The sequence below is a fragment of the Loxodonta africana genome, chromosome 13 (genome assembly GCF_030014295.1).
Source record: "Loxodonta africana isolate mLoxAfr1 chromosome 13, mLoxAfr1.hap2, whole genome shotgun sequence".
Lineage (NCBI taxonomy): Eukaryota > Metazoa > Chordata > Mammalia > Proboscidea > Elephantidae > Loxodonta > Loxodonta africana.
The window spans coordinates 52168133-52187500 of record NC_087354.1 but is presented as its reverse complement, the minus strand read 5'-3'; the positions used below and the strand labels follow the sequence as shown (position 1 = coordinate 52187500).

General features: G+C 39.6%; 1 protein-coding gene across 13 annotated transcripts in view; it reads right to left on the bottom strand.

The window, feature by feature from the left end:
* Positions 1–19368, bottom strand: part of HERC1 (HECT and RLD domain containing E3 ubiquitin protein ligase family member 1) — a 197025-nt gene that overhangs the window by 43506 nt on the left and 134151 nt on the right. For 10 of the 13 annotated variants that reach the window (XR_010317426.1, XR_010317425.1, XM_064267422.1 and 7 more), the window contains 11 exons: positions 15555–15731; positions 14329–14568; positions 13883–13966; positions 12541–13061; positions 9957–10732; positions 8197–8395; positions 6268–6428; positions 3785–3901; positions 3351–3579; positions 2160–2284; positions 934–1154 (listed from right to left, as the gene is read on the bottom strand). Coding sequence is in view for 11 of the 13 variants with exons in the window: in XM_064267422.1 (XP_064123492.1) it covers positions 934–1154; positions 2160–2284; positions 3351–3579; positions 3785–3901; positions 6268–6428; positions 8197–8395; positions 9957–10732; positions 12541–13061; positions 13883–13966; positions 14329–14568; positions 15555–15731 (2850 nt within the window). In the remaining 2 variants the exon portion in view is untranslated. The remainder of the gene's footprint in view (positions 1–933; positions 1155–2159; positions 2285–3350; positions 3580–3784; positions 3902–6267; positions 6429–8196; positions 8396–9956; positions 10733–12540; positions 13062–13882; positions 13967–14328; positions 14569–15554; positions 15732–19368) is intronic. The other 3 variants (XM_064267426.1, XM_064267427.1, XM_064267424.1) reach the window with 3 other exon arrangements.

Genomic DNA, 19368 nt, shown 5'->3' with positions numbered 1-19368 from the left:
TGGAGAGAGATGCTGATGAAGAGTGAGCTACTTGTATCAGGTGGACACTTGAGACTGTGTTGGTATCTCCTGTCTGGAGGGGAGATAGGAGGGTGGAGAGGGTTAGAAACTGGCAAAATTGTCACGAAAGGAGAGACTGGAAGGAGGGAGCGGGCTGACTCATTAGGGGGAGAGTAAGTAGAAGTATGGAGTAAGGTGTATATAAGCTTATACGTGACAGACTGACTTGATTTGTAAATGTTCACTTAAAGCTCAATAAAAATTATTAAAAAAAAAAAAAAAGATTTTTTTAAACCCTCTAGTGAAAGTAACTATTTTTCATCCGGTCTTAACATTTAGATCTACATTTTTTTAATTCCTTAGAAAAGTCACTAAGAGTCCTTTATCTTATTAATATGGTAGGTCCTCTTTCCCAGAGGAGTGACGCAGTGAACTTTTCATTCTCCATGCTACCTAAGTGTAATGTACACATGCAGACACACCATGTACCCTGTCCCTGGATGGAGGTACTGACAAGGTCTATGTGGCACGGTTCCTGGAACGAGGCACCCTAGTGAATAAATGGAACCTATGAAGGAGTAGAGGAGTAGAGCATGCATTCAGATAGCAGTGTGAGCACAGCAGCCACGTTACACGCCCAGCAGAGTCCACCGGGATCTGATGCCTGTTCTGTACTCTATCTTTGACATCAGAATCAAATGTTACTACAATACAGCTCTAGTCATCCAAGTCAGGGGAGAGAAGCAATACATTGCAAAGAGAAAGCAACAACAGAGACTTTTTCTTATTAGTTTGTAGGTCTCAAAGGAACCTCAAGCATTAAATCCCCAAACCTCAGGATGAGATGTAAGACTTTGGCAAGGCTATTAGTAAGCTGCGTGAAGAGGAGGCAGGAAAGGAAGTCAGAGCAGCCCCCGCTGCAGTCGCACACACCCAGGTAGGCCAGTCCAGTACCTCTGGGATCCACATTCCCAGAATATCATTGTCACTGGTCAGATCTTGTCCAAACATGGCTTCCATTGCTTCATCATCAAGATCGATTTCCAATTCTTCATCTAAATTAAAGTCATACAACGCCCCTGGGTCTTGCTGCAAAGATATTCCTTCTCTCCGACTTTGGTTCCTGTGGGCCTGCACAGAGCGGTATAACCCCGCTCCGGACAAAACAAAAAAGGCACTTTATTTGCACGCATAAAATAATTCTGAATGTTTTGCCAGTTCTTAACTGTCATACATTTAGGTGACAGCCTATCTTAGCTGACTTACTGGATCCTAGATCATAAACATCAGATTGCACCTATCACAAGTGTTTCTTTATCTTTCTTTAAAAAGATACGGGCGCTCGTACCTCACTGGGGTATTGACAGGTTTAAATAAGATAAACCATGTAAAATGCTTCACAATGTTTGGTATGTAGAAAAACACTCAATAAATATTACCTATTATTATTCTTTTGGGTTTATTTTTAAAAAATCAGTTCCCTTTCATTATATAGTAAGTATATACCCTATATTTTCCAGGACAGTCCGAATTTATCTCTCAGTGTAACTTGTTAAATCATTATCCATGTTCTAATATTTTAATGATCAAAGTATTTTGACGAATCACATATCCCAGTTTTTGGTTTGAAAACTATATTCCCCATGACATATACTTTATATATCCAAAACCTAATCCTAGAAGTATTTACGAATGTGACAAGGGAATTTCTTTTTGCTGATCTAGAGCTTTACTAGTAGTGAAGCCTAAGGTGCACAAGCCCGTCAGAAAAGCCAGCACCTACTTCCTTGGCCCAGTGCCTTTTCCAGTGCCTTCTCACCACTTAAACACGCATCATCGCTTCTTAAATCACAAGTTGCTTGAGGGGCAGCGAGAGCTGTTAGGAAATTTCTCAAGACCCACAAGTGACCAGGATAGCCTTCTGCACCCAGAGGGAACTTAAAAATAAATCTATGACTGTCTACTGTGATTTCAATTTGTAAAACTATGTAAATGTGCATAAAGTAATATACAAGCGGTTGTTCTGTTGATGTCATGGGACTGAGTACTTAAGATTGTGAACAACATCTTCTTTAACGCTGCTTTTATGTTCACTTTAAAATAAAAGCAAAATATACGATACTTTCACACACAAAAAAAGACGTGAAACATATAACTACCTGCTCTTGCTAGCAACGTGCGAGCAGCTAAGTCAAACTTATGCCTTCTCGTTACTGCTGAGCGACCCCGAGCTGGTGGCCCACTTCCAGAAGCCGCACTCTCTGTATGATCCAGATTTTCGGCGCTACAAAGGCAAGTTCAGAAGAAATACGGTTAAAAAAAAATCATGAAAAGAAAGCATAGGTGCAAGCTGGCTTATGGCATTACTTTTTCCTCTAAATGTCTCTGAGAATAAAGTACATTTATGATAAACTTTGAAATATTTTCTATCCCTTGTAAAACTTCTAAGTTATAAATATATCATATCTTGTGCCCTGAGCAATAATTTTATCTCACTTTGAACTATGCCAGCAATAAAAATCATGCTTAATGCACGTTCAAATTAAAATGAGATCAAATACGGCCTTAACTAAATCCTAAATGATTAAATACTTAGAACTTTGAAACAACTGGAAATCCTTGCTTAAGAGGAACAGATACTTCAAAATAAATTCTGAAAATTTTCATTGAGGTTGTTAGAAAAAGTGTACATTATTACATAAGACACAAGTCTGGGTGGTGACGTTACCTCATGGTTAGAATGAAAAACAAAAGATTTAAAGTCCTAAGGAATGCTGAAGGGGGAAAAAACTTTAAGGGGGATCTAGAATATTTTACTACATCTCATTTTAGGCTAGGCATTATCACAGAATTCTTTTTACAACTTAAAAAAGGAGCTTATTGTACTGGATATTAAAAACTACAGAAAAAATGAAAATATAAATTTAATTATATTAAGACAGAAAACATTTTAAACCCATTTCTATCCAATGTATTAATTAAATAAACTTCAAATATTAAAGTGAATATTCTATTTTATATAATTTATATATGATAAATTTTCTTTTTCAGCATTTATTTTGTTTTGGAATAAACTTGCTTTAATTTTAGTTCGTTTTTTTCAGCTTGATTTTACATAAAAATTGTGAATTCCCTTCTTTCCATGAAAACCACCATTCAAGTCAAAATCCATCATGCCATTTTTATCCTTCACAGAAAAATACATTTGTAACTAAAACACCCACATGTCCATATGCCTGTGGTTATCAACTTCACATACTACGAGAAGAATTTACAAGGGGAAATAAATGGGACTTCTGTGGTCACCATTTGTAACAAATGAAAAAGAAATACAGAAATTAGAATTCCACCTTTCACTAAAGCCTTCCTCTATTTCTGCAGCATCAGCTGATGGTATGTCTCCTGGTGACTGTAAGTAACAGGGATCACTTGACTTCCCACTGCCCAGCACTGCTGCTCCGTGCCTCGAGTCGGCTGTGCTGCCTGACCGGGGTTCTTCCTCATCCTCGTGTCCAGGGTGCTCTATCATCCACATGGCAAGGACAGTGATGTTCTGGGCATCAGCCTCTCCTCGAGCACCTGAACAGGAAAAAAAAAGTCTGATCCTGACTTCAGGCAAAGTTACTCATGCTATCAATTTAAGAGTGCTTGCTACGATGCCCTTACAATCAACCCTGGTATCAAAAATCTTACCAAGCTTTATGGCTTCTTAAAAAACAGATTACCTCTAATAAGACAGGACTTTGCATATATTCATATACTGATATACAAAAACTTATCCTACCTGTGGCTTCCATGGCTTTGGCAATCTGCCGGAGAGAGAAGCCCATTTCCAGCAAGGGCACTGCAATCGCTGGAGGAGGAGGGGAAGTTGACAGTCTACTGCTTGGGTCTGACAAGGCTGAGACAGAAGAAATAGAAGTAAGGGCCTAAATACCACCACACACCATGAGTAAAAAGTATACTTACAGGAACCCTAAGTCCCCAGCTTCCTAGTAGTGTCCAAATGTAACAAAATTTTATTCTACTAAGAATTCACTAAATGAAATGAAATTTGTTATAGCTTATAAGGTTTTTCATGCAGTTAAAACTGCTAATAACACAAATTAAGCCTGCTAATAAAAATTTCTTTTAAAAAGTTTTCTTCTTATTTTGAAACAATTTCCCACTTATAAAAAATTTTAAACTTACAAATATTTGCAAGAATAGCACAAAGAACTCTTTTCTCCCTGAACCGTTTGAAAGTAGCAGACATGATGTTCCATCTCCCCTGAGTATGTCAGCTTGTAACTCCTACAAATAAGGACATTCTCCTGTTGTAACCACAGTACAATCGTCAAAGTCAGGAAGTAACATCTAATCCAGATCCTGTTCTAGTCCACCAAAGGTTCCAATACTGTTCTTCACAGCAAAGGATCCAATCTAGCATCATCATTGCATTTGGCTGGCATCTCTTTTCTATCACTTTGATACTCTGAAGATTACAGGATAGCTATTTTCTAGAACGCCCCTAACTTTGGGATTGTCTGATGTTTCCTCGTGATTAGATTCAGGTTATGATTTTGGGCAGGAATACTACAGAGTGATGCTGCGTTCCCAGCATTCTATCAGATAGTACATACTTTCAGTTTGTCTCGTTACTGTTACGTTAACTCTGATTGCTTGAGTTAGGTAATTTCTACCAAGTTTTCACCACTTTAAAGTTACTTCTTTTTCCCCTTTATAATTAATTATTATCTGTAGGGAGGCACTTTGAGAATATGTAAATATCCCACTTCTTATCACAGTTTCACTCACTAGTTTTAGCATCCGTTTGTTTATTGGGTGAATTAATTATTACTATGATAGTTATCAAATGATCATTTTCTAATTCCATTGTTTATTTTAGATTCACCAGCTGGCATTCCACACTGAGGCAACTCTTTCTCCTCATCAGTACGGACTTCTAGATTCTCATTGCATTTGTGGGTTATCATCTGTTACTATGATTACGATTATTTATTTTGATGCCCCAGTGGAAGCTCCTGCAATCTGGCTTCTACATCCTTTCGGCATGTACCCATCAATTCTCTGAGTACTTCATTATTTTCTGGCATAAGATACTCCAGACTCATCTCGTACTCAGTCCTGGAATCAGCCATTTCTCCAAGGAGGTCCTGGTTGCTTTTAGTCAAGAATGGTATTTAGAAGAAAAGATCTGCTGCTGAAGTAGCACTGCTCCCAGGCCCTCTCAGCGGACAGTGAGAGTGAATGCCCTCCTCACCTGATCGGCTCTGACACCTGGTGTTGGGCCATGTGAACATTTTATCACCCCACTCAGACTCCAATACCCCAGAGCTAGGCCACTGCCACACACACTGCTCCCACTCAAGGAGCCTTTCTCACTCTAATCTGATTCCAAGTATTACCAGCGATAATGTGGGTCATTTCACAATGGTAAAGGGGTCAACTCATTAAGCAGACATAAGAACTGTAGAGATCTATGGGCCTAAAAATATAGCTTTAAAATACATGAAACAAACAACAAAAAATGAAAGGAGAAATACACAAATATACAATTACAGGCAGAAATTTCAACACTGTTCTCGCAATAATTGACAGAACAAGTAAACAGAAAATCACTAAGGCTATACAAGACTTGAACAATACTACCAACCAACTTGATCTGCCTCACATTTATACAACACACCATTCCACAATTACAGATTAAGTGCTAGTCCATGTTCAAGTGTACATGGAATATTTATCATAACAGACCATATTGTGGGGTCATAAAACAAGTCTCAATAAATTTAAAAGAATTCAAATTATATAAGATATGTTCTCTGATGAAAGTGAAATTAAATTAGAAATCAATAACAAAGATATCTGGAAAACACTCAAATATTTGGAAACTAATATCACACATCTAAATAACCTATACATCCAAGAAGAAATCAAAGGTAAATCAGAAAGTACTTAAAACTGAATGAAAATTAAAACACAACATTTTAAAATTTGTGGGATGCAGCTAAAGCAGTGCTTAGAGGGAAATTTATAGCACTAGATTGCCCATATTGGGAAAGAAGGAAGGTCTGATATGACTGATGTACAGTACATTATTTCTTTTCCAAATAGCCATAATTCAATATATGTTTGATGGAGGCAGTTCACTCTTCATGAAAATCACTGTTTTACCTTCAGTGAAGATGAAATACCCACATAACAATGTCCCACACAACTGGCCTGCTTAGAGGTCTGGGGGTCAGTGCATGACAGCACACACACCTGTGCGGTTGGCTGGCCTTGCTGACTGGGAATCTGGAGAAGTTAAGCTTTGCCTCCTTCCTACTTCATCAGAAGGAGAGGTTGGTAACGATGATATTGGAGGAGTCTGTGCACGGCGTGTGGGAAGTACAGTGGTAGTTGGGTAACTAGAGAACATTTGCCTTTAAGAAAACAAGAGTGGTTAGCATAAAAATCCTGTAAGTAAATGATTGATATATATATCACAACCTTCTGATAGAATAATATGCAGCTTAAGAAATTACAAAGGTTAGCTATAGTTTAATGAGGGGAAAAAGATTCCTTAGTTTAAAAAATCATTAGCTCAAGGGTGCTTTTACTATAAAAGTAATAAAATCTTTTAATTTATTCAACAAAATGCCAGCAACACAGCAAGCAGGGAAATGCAGCACTGAGTAAGACAGACAAAAATCTGCCTAAAATACCAAGATAATAGGCACATGTGTTTTGGTAGTCATATAACAGTTAGAGAATAAAGAAGACTTTTAAAACTAGGTAACTCACAATTACTTCAAATGTAAATTCACTAGCTAGCAATGAAATTTTTCACGTAAATTCCAAGTAAAAGGTGATAGGTAAGTTATGAAAAAAAAAAGATAGCTGCCTCGTCACCAAGCACAACTAAAAATAATATATGAATAACAATATGCCAGCTGTACAGGAGGAAAGACGCGGGAGAGACAGCCCCTCTCAAGCTAAGAAGGTAAACATAACTAGGGAATGAAGTCCAGGAAGATCCTCGTTGACTGTCCTTTAGATCTGTCCAACAGAAATAAGAACTTTTTAAACATCAAAAATGCACTGTCCAACCAGTGTCAAATACCTGTGACATGACAGTGTTCACACAGGGGGCAGTAGTTTTCTAACTGACTTTTCTCCTGTTAAATGACTTTCAGCCAGGCTGACAACAGAAGCTCTAACATACGCCCCAACTAACAGCAGGGAAATGAAGACTGAGAAGAAAGGAAGAGTCAAAAGGCCTGGTCAGAATCCTACAACTATACTAACCACAGCCTGAAAGGCAACAAGAAATAATAGCGCTATTGATCCTTTGAAAAGATGTCTTGAATTCTGCCACTGCTACAGGGGTTAAAAACCTTATTAAAATATCCTATCATTCCTCCCTTCCTTATATCTTGAACAGAAGCATCCCCTGGAACTGCATTACTCAAGTGAGAAAGCTGAGGCAGGAGACGTGGCCAATGGCCTGTGGAGACTGGCATGGCCCACTGGAGACTAGGCAATGGTAACTACTTAATCAGTGCTCCTTCTACCCAAGCCCACAGCAGGAATGCAGTGGTTCTCAAAGTATGAACCGAAGGCCACTGCATCAGAATCACTGGGCAACTTAATTAAAATGCAAACCACAGGCCCCAGCCAGACCTGCTGAATCATACTTGCTGGACGATATAGCCCCAGAGCTTTAAAAATCTCCCCAGGTGGCTCTTGTACACACCAAAAATTGAGAATAACTACTCTCCTCTTCCACCTGCTCAGGTCTCTGACAACACACTAGGAATAATAACCACTAAGGGAAGGGGAAAACAAATAAGAAAACGGGAGGGTAGCCGTTCTGCTTCCCTTTACTTCACTTAAGCCTAAGTTAAGAGAACTCACAAAATGGTCTCTCTAAAGGTCCTCTCTCAAAGATTTTCCTTTTGTGAATACATTTGGCAAACTGGAGCAAAAAGAAATTAAAAAACAAAAAGCCAAAGCCATTGCCGTTGAGTCAATTCTGACTCATAGCAACCCTACAGGACAGGGGAGGCCTGCCCCATAGGGTTTCCAAGGAGTGGCTGGTGGATTCACACTGCCGGTTTTTTGGTTAGCAGCCAAGCTCTTAAGCACTGTGCCATCAAGACTCCTCAAACAGGCATTAGTATGGCAGATATGAAAGATCGACTTCTCTACCTGAGAAGACTAAGTGGCATCACTCCTGGGGACTCAGATGCAGGCACCGTTTCGGTGTCAGTAACTGGAGTGGTGGCAGTTGTGGTGTCTTCCAGTGAGCTGCTCATAAAGGAAGTCGTGCTTGAGGCTGATGGGCTAGTGGTCACCGGTGTCTGTGCCTGCTGGGCTTGGTCACTTTCTTCGGCTTGTTGATCAACCTCTATATAAAAACAAAGTAAAGGTTAAGAGCAGTACAAATTTGTTTTTTTCAAGAGTCACAATGGGAAACTTCTAACTTTTAATTTGAAAATTTTATAAATATCTTTCAAAAGTATCTTTTATGAAAGATTTACAGAAAAATAAATGCTCTCACATATATACATTTTTGCATTCACCACTGTACTCATTACTCTAGACTCTGCAGACAACAGTAACAAGCCTTTGTCCTTACTCATTTCTTTTTTTAAAGAAGAGGGCTCTCTTAAAAACAAAAAAGTAGTCTCACTTTTGGTTGTAAGATTTGATAAGAGATTCTCCAGGGATATCTAATCATTAAAACTCTATTTCCTTAGCACTCTGCCTATCTTTAGTGTATAAATGGGCCAAGATGAAGATACATAAATACAAAAAGAAAAAAAAAATCCTCAACAGAAACCCCATGCTCTGAAACAAACAACGCCTCAAAAAATAAACTACTGCTAAGACTCAAAAGAAAAAAAAGTAATTAGTTAAAATGTCGAAAAGTTCACAAAATAGTTACAGATATATATTTTACTGTCTGGTAAAGGAGTCTAGAAAGAAACGATAGAAATTGGAGTTGCTGCAAAGATGGTTAATTCTATTAGGTTTGCTAAATGTGACGTCCCTTCATAATCATCATGACCCTAACACTCCTACTTATACGCACCATGCACCTCTCTGTGCCTGTTCAGTGTCTAAGCAAAGAAAGGAAGGAAGGCAGGGAAGAACGGGAAACAAAAGGAAGGAAAAAGAAAAAGAATGTAAGCTTCATGAAGGCAAGGGACCTTGTTTTGTTCACTGCTGACTCCCCAGAACCTAGAAAAATACCTAGCACATAGTAGGTACTCAATAAACATTTGCTGAATAAATTCCAATTTTATTTCAGAACTCATATCCAAAAGTGAGGAAAAAAGATAAAACAAGGTTTTTACACTCACTATAAAAACCCAAAAACCAAAGCCACTGCCATCCAGTCAATTCCGGCTCACAGCTACTCACAGGACAGAGTAGAACTGCCCCACAGCGTTTCCAAGGCTGTAAATCTTTATGGAAGCAGACTGCTACATCTTTCTCCTGTGGAACAGCTGGGGGGTTCAGACCACCGACCTTTTAGTTAGCTGCCAAATCCTTTAACCACCGCACCACCAGGACTCCTTACACTAGATATATAACCTATGAAATTAGTAGATTTTAAAATGTCTCTGAGAATAGAATAATTTCTGCTTTGAGCCAGATCAATAAATACTTGAGTACCTTTTATGGCTGGCATGAGTTAAATTTCAGTTTTATAAAATGTAGCAATAATGATCAAGTTCTAATGCTTGTGTAGGTTTAAAATAGAAAATCTTAAGGCAGACAGATGATTATTAATATAAAAAAACAAAAAAGAACTGTTTGCCTTCTAAAGAAAAAAATAAGGTGAAAGTTGCTTCCTCCCAACAAAAAACTTTTACAAATATAAAGTATGTCATTTATGATGATTATAAATATAAATAATTTCAATGGGTCGAAACAAACAAACAAAAAATTGGATAACATACCTTGCTTAATTCTGCCCCCAAACTGGTCTTCCAAAAGCCCGTGGACCACTAATTTGTAGATCACAGCTTGTGCTCGTTCCAGATCAGCTAACCCCAGCGCTCTCTTTATGGGTGACCGCATGACCGCGCGCTTTACCATGTGCCGCATCAAGAACTGCAGGGCCGCCCGCATCTCCACATCCTCGTGGACAACTGGCGAGCTCGCGCAGTCTGAGTTGTGGCCGTTTTCGGCCAGAACTTTTGGTATCAGCAACAGCTCAGCATATTTACTACAGCCGAGAAGAGCACTAAGTGATTTCATAGCACCGAGGTAGAGATAGGATAGCTGGACTGCTCTGATTTCTGACTGGGCAACGTCATGGTTTTTGGACACGTGTTCATGATTTTTTCTTTTTCCTTCTGTTATTTGATGTTGGGGTTCCACACCTGGCAGTGTTGGATCTAAAGAAAAGGAAGAGCCTTCATTTTCTGATTTGGAGCTCGTGGTACCCTGACTTTTGACATCATCAGATGTTAGGCCTGTTCGCGCATCTAAAGCAGAGTCACTCTCGGTTTTCTGCTCGACTTCCCCTTTCTCCTCAGACTCATGTCGGTGTTTCTTTTCATGTCGCTTGGTGCTCTGTTTCCCCATGTCTTCGTGAATGCCAGTCAGATACGTTAGGTCCAGTAGCACAGAAGCTGTCAGGCCTCGGAATCGCGCCACATCAAACGGCAGAGGTTCACAGGGCTCCAGATTGTACAACGGAGTATCACTAGGCGACCAAAAAGTTGGGAAGCTTTAATAAAGATCAGAATGACACAGGAAGAAGTGAGGGATAGACAAGAGGAAGGTACAGGAAATAATGCAGACACGATAAGATGCATCATGTACACAGTACAGAAAACAATTTACACAAACCAGAAGTCATTACAAACGGAGGGAAAAATGAGTCTGTAATGAGAAACGGGAGATGGGATGCTAAACGCAAATGCAACGAGATGTGCACGTGCTTTCAGAGGAGAATATTCACTGTCACATAACCTAAGCCAAGAGCTGGCAAACTAAGTGTAAAAGACCAGCTGGTACGTATTTGAGACCTTGCATGCCATACAGTCTCTGTGGTAACTACTCAGCTCTGCATTGTGGTATGAAAGCAGCCACTAACGTACCAAAACGGATGGGTGTGGCTGAGTAGGCTGGCCTGTGGATAGTAGTTGGCTGATCACTGATCTAAGCTATTTGTAAAGTCTGCGTAATAAATCCAGTTTATTATGTTGGTAATGGCCACTTATAACCTTACAGAGAAGACTGTTTCATTAAGAATTTAACTTTATAGTCTCCCATTAATGCTTCTAATTTATAGTTTAAATAAAAACATAATCACATATTTCCTGACGTGGCAAGAATTTCCTTAAGTTTTAAAAATAGTACACTTAAACAAAATGAAACAAAAAATTTAGCAAGTGTACAAAGTTTTGCGACACACATTTGTTTTACTAATAAAATCCTGGTTCCATTTTACCTTCCTAATCTTATTTTCCCTTTGCCTCATCTTTCTTACTTGTTTTAATTTTAACTTCATTAATTAATTTACCGTATTACATGTATCTTGGTAAGGCATCATAAATCCTTTCCGAAAGAAGACTAAGAATAGATACTTTCAAGTAACTTTGTAAAATTTTCATCGGTTTCTTAGCTTGGTAGGGGTGAGGGTAGGTAGGGTCCATGGACCCCTGAAATTGTATGTAAACTTTTCATATGTACATTTTTCAGCTGAGGGGGCCCATAGCTTTCATTAGATTCTAAAATTGTACTGTCCCCAAATAAACACTAACAACCGCGGTTTTAGATAATGTTCCATATCATATTAACACTATAAAGAAACTGCATTAGGCAGTTAATGAATTGTTCCTGAATATCAATAAATCCATTTTTCCAAATGGTACAATTACACAGAATCATTAGATAAGTGAATTCCCTTTGCAATGGAGAGACTTAAGATATTTCCTTTTAAATGTATGAAGTTTCTGTTTCATACAAATCCTATTTCAGTGCAAACATATCTAAATGCTTTTAAGCAAAGAGTTTATGTCAGATACATTGAATTTTCATATCTACCCAAAATGTTACACGTTGAGAAAAATGTGTGTTAAAAGACAAAGCAATACTTAAAACCACAGTAATCCAAAACAACTTTAGTGGCTTAAATGTTGCATTCAAAGCCCTCTTACCACAAAACATAATTGGCAGATCTGCATTGTCTGGCTGGTTTTTTTTAACCCCAGTGTGTAATGGAGATGATAAAAATGCAAAAAGTTGAAAGGAAAATCCTAGTCAAACCCAAATTAGTGAACTTACCATTTCTTCACAAAACAAAACAGCAAAGACTGTCAATATTTTACAAACTACTAGTATTCCAAGGGACATAGGTTTGGGACATGCTCCTTTATGAAATCACAGTACCAATATCCAACTGTATGAAAAAAAAATTACTACAGAAAGTCAACTGGCAGCTCACTTACATGATGACTCACTCTTTATAGGTAATGGCCCATTTCACCATTAAATATTCATTTGCTAAAAGTGTAACTCCACAGGTCATACCTGATGGTGATTTCTGCTTCATCCCATTGGACCTTGGCAGACGTGCTGCCTTCTTTGACCACTCCCAGTAGCGTGGCATGGCGCCCAGTCTGCCTGTGAACACATCGACCTCCAACTCTAAGACCAGCATCAACTCCTCCTATCACTGCCAGCACGGGCCACACCTCTGTGCAAAGGGTCCTCAGCTGTGGCTCTGAGAGGTCAGCGAGGCCGTGCCTACTGTGTTTGCCCTTCTCTTCCTCTTTGCTCTCCTTCTCCTCTTTCACTTCACTTTCCTCTCGGCTCTGAACTGAGCGGCTTTTCTTTAGCTTCTGCCCTGACTCTTTAATACATATCTTAATTTTGTGCAGCCTTTCCATCATTTTTTTGTTGATGCAGTAAGTCCAACGGTCTGTTCGGTGAAGGATACGGATAAGCTGAATAGTGGCCTCAGCTAGGACTGCAGCTACTGGACTACAAATGGGATCTCCTGGAAGTAAGTCTCGTGGTGTGCCACGCATCTGCATATCACAAATTTTCACCTGCGGGAAAGAAGGGGGCAAATGTGTGATATTAATAGTTCTCCTAAAATACTGTTGTTGTTGTTAGGTGCCGGCAAGTAGGTTCCGACTCATAACGACCCCATGTGAGAGTAGAACTGCCCCATAGGGTTTCTTAGGTCGAAATCTTTACAGAAGCAGATCACCAGGTCTTTCTCCTGCAGAGCTTCTGGGTGGGTTAGAACTGCCAATCATTCGGTTAGCAGATGAACACTAAACTGTTATGCTACCAGGGCTCCTGCCTAAATTATTAGTCACTATAAATTCTAGCACATGCTGAACTCCTGTTCATACTCCTACTATATGTGTGTTGTATCAAACGGCTGCCAACAAGGTGTGAGCAAATGTTACAGATGTACCAGAAGTTAGAAGCCATATGGTCCTCTGGAATAGACTTCCATGATTCGGCTAATGGTATATGAACATTTAAGATAATTTTTAGATTCCTCTCTCATGTGCATAAATGCTAATGAACCAGATTACCTCTAAACTACTTCCTACAATACCTATAATAACACCCATGTTTGAAAGTTGACTCTCTATATTTGAAATGCCAGAATATCAAATAATGCCTTACTAAAGAGCAAAGGTAACTTCTAAAAATATCTAACCTTCTTCTAGAAGAGTAAATTACTGGAATCAGGTACTTCTAATGGTAGAAACAGTTTGTGATATTTACAAGTTCTAACATGCTAACCCACCCAGTGTCCTCGAGTCGATTCCGACTCATAGTCTAACATGCTAGCCAATACTAATAAAAATAACAAATATCCTTTAAGTATACAGACTTGAGGTTTCATTACCTTTTCCCCTGGGTTGCTACTATAGAACATCACACAAGGGTACAACTCGGCTGCATCCACATCTTCAAAAGCTAGCTTGGGTTCCTACAGTGTGGCAGAAGTGACAAAAAGTAAAAAGAAACAAAAATTTTTAAAAACTGATAATATTCAACAACAGTAAAATTCAAAGCTCTCATGAGACAGAGTAAAAGTTACTAAGTCTCAATTAATCTTGCTAAACAAGAAAATTCCGAAAATAAGAAACGACCCTCATTTTTTCATCCAAGTCAACAATCTTGCTGAAATTTTACTATCTTTCCTTTCTGTGGTTTGTTTGGTGCTGATATAAGAACCAAAACATATTAGAGAAAAAGCAGAGGAGAGTGAGTAATCTATAAATAACCAGAACTTGATTAACTATAAATAAAAACAGAAAATATGAGGTGCTTGTGAATGGGTTTCAGTACCTCTCCATTTTTCCCAAAGGAAATGGTCCTGGCTTCCATGTCTAACACACAGGTAATGAAATCTCCTTGAGTAAAGCTGGACAATGTCAGAGTCTGTTCTCCATTATGGTAGAGGTTACCACTGTAGGCCCTATACAGCCACATGTCCGAGGTAGTGCGGTGGTTAAAGTCATGGACCGGCCAGCGAGAAACTCCAACACATGTGCCTTCATTACCTCTGTTTTCTTTCACAATGTAAAACTAAAATAAAAGTGGTAATGTTCATTAATCTTCAAAAACCCTGCTTACATACTATTAACTAATAATAACCAATACTGCAGAATGTGTTTGTAATTAATACTTATGCATTTACGGGAACATGGTAAGTTTATTCTTAGCCTGAGTGAAAATAAAATAATTTCATCAATTTGTAATGATTTTAAGACAAAGTTATTCTTTACCTTGTACAACATTTAAAAAAAAACCTTTGAATAACTGTAACATATTAAAATAAGCAATTTTAGTTCACAACTTATGAAGCCGAGGAAGGGTGTCTAGTCCAGAAGGCTACTAATAAAAAGCTTCCATTCTTTATGTACAGATTTTTCTATATGTATACTTCCGGTGAGAAAAAAGTTAACACAGCAGGTCTGAGACTGCTATTCTGTGAAAGGTATGTTTGTAACGTTGGCCCCTGGCTATTACCTGGGAATTTAACTGGTAAACGGTTCCCTACATTGCCATAAACTTTCCCTAACTGATCAGGGTGGCTCATTGTGCCTAGACTGTTTGTACAAACAGTGTGGTTTATGGTGAATACCTGCTTTGCTCCTGGAATCTAAAATTTTGGTACATGCTAGCCAGAGGGGACTAACGTGACCAGCCCCCACTCAAAACCGTGGGGACTGAGTCTCGAATGGACTTCCCTAGGGAAAAGCGAGCTGCTGCATTTTCATTGTTGAGGGAAGAGCGTGCTCTGTGTGACCCCTCATGTGAGGGACATAACGTGATTTTTCAGCTGTTCATTTTTTGGTAACTTTAGCCTTACAGAAGAGTTACACAAATAGTACAGAGTTCCTGTATACCCTTCACTCAGTTTCCATATATGTTAACATCATACGTGATGGTAGAACACTGCAAATAATATATGTATGTTTTTTAGTATTTCCACACTTTTTTTAAAATAAAACCTGGGGAAAAAAGACTAAAAGGCAAATACTCAAAAAAGTACTTGGAATTCTACTCACCTTCCACTGATAACACCCAGAAGTTACTCCAGTTGATGCCAATCCATATCCTTTTCCTCCACTGCCATGAGTTAAAATCTGCCCATTCTCCACGATGCAACACTGAGCTTTCTCTGGGTCAAATGATACTTCTTGTATAGGAAGATTCTCATCTTCTTCCTCCAACTCTCCCTGCTTCTGCCAGAAAGGAAGATGGGTCAGTATTCTGGAGATACCCAGCTCTCCAGTGATACATATGTTCTCCGACTCCTAGGTTTTATTCCACAAATATTTATTAAGTACCCACTATGTACAAGTGCTCCAAACGGTTAACATGCTTGGCTGCTAAACAAAAGGTTGGAAGTTTGAGTCTATCCAGAGGCACCTCAGAAGAAAGACCTGGTAATCTACTTCCAAAAAAATCAATCATTGAAAACCCTATGGAGCACAGTTCTACTCTAACACACAAGAGGTCGCCACGAGTTGGAGTCAATACAAAGGCAACTGGTTTTTGGTTTTATGTACTAGTTACTGTACAAGGCAATGGGAACACATTGATAAACAGAGCATGGACCCTGCCTGCACAGGGCTTATAGTCCAATTAAGGGACACAGAAATAAGTAAATAAATGATAACAGTACACACACTCCTCACTTACTGACATGGTCAGGTTCTAGAGACCAGGTCGTTTCATGAAAATAGGTGTTACGTGAAAACGGAGGATTTTTTTTTTTTCCTGTTTTCAGACCATTCTATTTGTCCAATTTTTTTTTTTATTTAGAAAATACTATCATAGAAATAGTAACGGTTAAGATTTACTGATGTGCTCGACACTGTGATGAGTCTGGCTATAGAGTATTCCTCTGCAGAAAACAAAGCTGGATAAAGCTGGGTTGTGTGACTGGAGGGCCCACAGCTTAACCATTTCACCTTCCTCCTGTGCTGGGTCAGACCTTCCCTCACAGAGCCACCTATAGGGCTCCACTCCCACCCCTGCAAGCCCTGAATTCACAATCCAGGAGCCTGCTCTGCCCTCCAGGTCTGGTGACTCACGCAGGCTCAGGGCTTCCTGCAATTGCGCTGAGAGCCTGGCTGCACACACCAGGCATCACCGAGGTGGAGGCTTCAGGCTCAGTTGGCTTACTTTGGGATGTCATTAAACTCGCACACATTTCTTCTAAACACCCTCTCCGATGCCTTTCTCTTTCCTCCCTTCCCACCCCACAGCAAATTTGAGCTGCAAAGCCTCAGGCTGCACAGGAGCTGGGAACCAAGAACAGGTGCCTGCTGGCTTGGTGCTGCCTGCACCGCTACCCAGAGGCCCTGGCCACGGAGGAAGTCAGCCCCGGCAGCAGCTGGACACCAAGCCCACCAGGAGGAGGGGGCAGAAGGCATGGGCACTTCTCAGAGGCTGCCTGGAGACCCTCCTCAAGGGAAGGGATGTTCCACAGCCATTGCTACCATGCCCACCTTCCAAAAGAGTTTAACAGAAGATTTTTTACTGTTGTCATAAATGTGAAATGTTGGAATAACGAAACAGTAGATAAGGGAGGAGTAGGTGTATTGTAGTAAAAGAATAACAGAAGTTACATAATAGGTATAGCAGAATTATAAAAGTGTAGTGTCTAACCACACTTGGGAAGGACAGGGAAAGCATGACAAAGAGGGTGACTTCTGAGCTGAGTCCTGAATGATGAGGAGGCATTAAGCAGCTGGTAGAGAAAGGCATCTGGGGCAGTGTGTACAGGTACCAAGGCAAGAAGACAGAACACAGTTCAGGGATCTAGAGTTACAGCAAGCCATGCGGAAGGTCTGGAGCATGAAACTGACTGAAGTGAGCCTGGAAGGTGAAGACAGCACAAAATCCTGGAAAGCCTTTGGTACCATATTATGAAGTCTGAACTTTAATCTCTAGACAATAGGGAGTGCCTACACAGAATGATTTATGTAGGGAATCTGTAATCAGATCTATGTTTTATAAACATCGTTTTGTCAGGGGTGTACAGGATGAAGGCAGAGAGACCAATCAGGAGACTACTGCAAGAGTTCAGGAAAGAAATGGTAAGGGCCTGAATTCATTCCTTCAGTCTTTCAATGAGCATTTATTAAGCATCTACTATGTTCCAGTTCCTATATATTTGGCAGCATACAAGATAGAGATAGAAAAAGTCCCTGCTTTTGTAGAGCTTTTATTTTAAAAGAGGAAGAAATAAAATAAACAAGAAAACCTAAGTGCTATGTTGAAATTAAAGCAGGTGATGTAATAATGAAGCCCTGGTGGTGCGGTGGTTAAGAACTCAGCTGCTAACCAAAGTGACAGCAGTTTGAATCCACCAGCTGCTCCCTGGAAACCTTATGGGGCAGTTTGACTCTGTCCTACAGGGTTGCTATGAGTAGGGTTTGACTCAACGGCAATGGGTTTGGTTGGGTTAGGACATAATAAAGAGTGTGTAGCAGCTACTCTAGACTGAGTAATCAGGAAAGGACTCTCTGAAGAGGTGATAATTCAGTTGATACCTGAAAAGAAGAAGTTAACTTCTGAGAAGCATATCTGAGGGAAGTACACCAGATAAAGGGAACAATCAGTGCAAAACCCTAAGGAAGCAACAAGCTTAGTGTGTTCAACTACAGGGAGAAGGCTACTTGCTGAAAGCGTAGTAAACAAAGGGGAGAGAACAAAGAGTACTAGACTTTATCCCAAGAATGATGAGAGATCTTTGGAGAGTTTTAAGTAAGCAGGGAACCAACGTTCTCTGATTTACAGTTTTAAAAGATCATTATGGATCCTGCGTAGAGAATAAGCTACAGGGGGTAAGAATGGAACCCAAGAGACCAGTTAGGAGGATATTTCATGGTCCAGGCCAGACATAACAGTGGCTTGGCATAGAGTCCTGGCAGAGGAGGTGAAGAGATGGGCAAATTCAAGTTATGTTTTAGAAAGGAGCCAACAGAAGATGGTACAGTAAAGAAAATGGGGGGCGATACAAAAAAAGACACAAGGTTGACTCCTAGGTTTTTCACTTGAGTAACTAACTAGCACTGGCAGCAGTACATAGACAGAGAGCTGCCAGAAATTCAAGCCAGATTCCAAAGAGGACGTGAAACCAGGGATATCACTGCTGATGTCAGATGGATCCTGGCTGAAAGTGGGAGTACCAGAAAGATGTTTACCTGTATTTTATTGACTACGTAAAGGTATTCAACTGCTTGGATCATAACAAATTATGGATAACACTGCAACGAATGGAAATTCCAAAACACTTAATTGTGCTCATGAGGAACCTATACATAGATTAAGAGGCAGTTGTTTGTACAGAACAAGTGGATACTGTATGACTTAAAGTCAGGAAAGGTGTACGTCAGGTTTGTATCCTTTGACCATACCTTTCAATCTGTATGCTGAGCAAATGATCTGAGAAGCTGGGCTACATGAAAAAGAATGGAGCATCAGCATTGGAGGAAGACTCATTAACAACCTGCATTATGCAGATGACACAACCTTGCTTGCTTTCACTTACTGATGAAAATCAAAGACCATAGCCTTCGGTATGGATTACGACTCAACATAAAGAAAACAAAAATCCTCACAATTGGACCAATAAGCAGCATTATGATAAACGGAGAAAAGATTGAAGTTGTCAAGGATTTCATTTTACTTGGATCCACAGTCAACGCCTATGGAGGTAGCAGTCAAGAAATCAAAAGATGTATTGCACTGGGCAAATCTGCTGCAAAAGACCTCTAAAGTGTTGAAAAGCAAAGATGTCACCTTGAAGACTAAGGTATGTCTGATCCAAGCCATGGTGTTTTCAATAGCCTCATATGCATGCAAAAG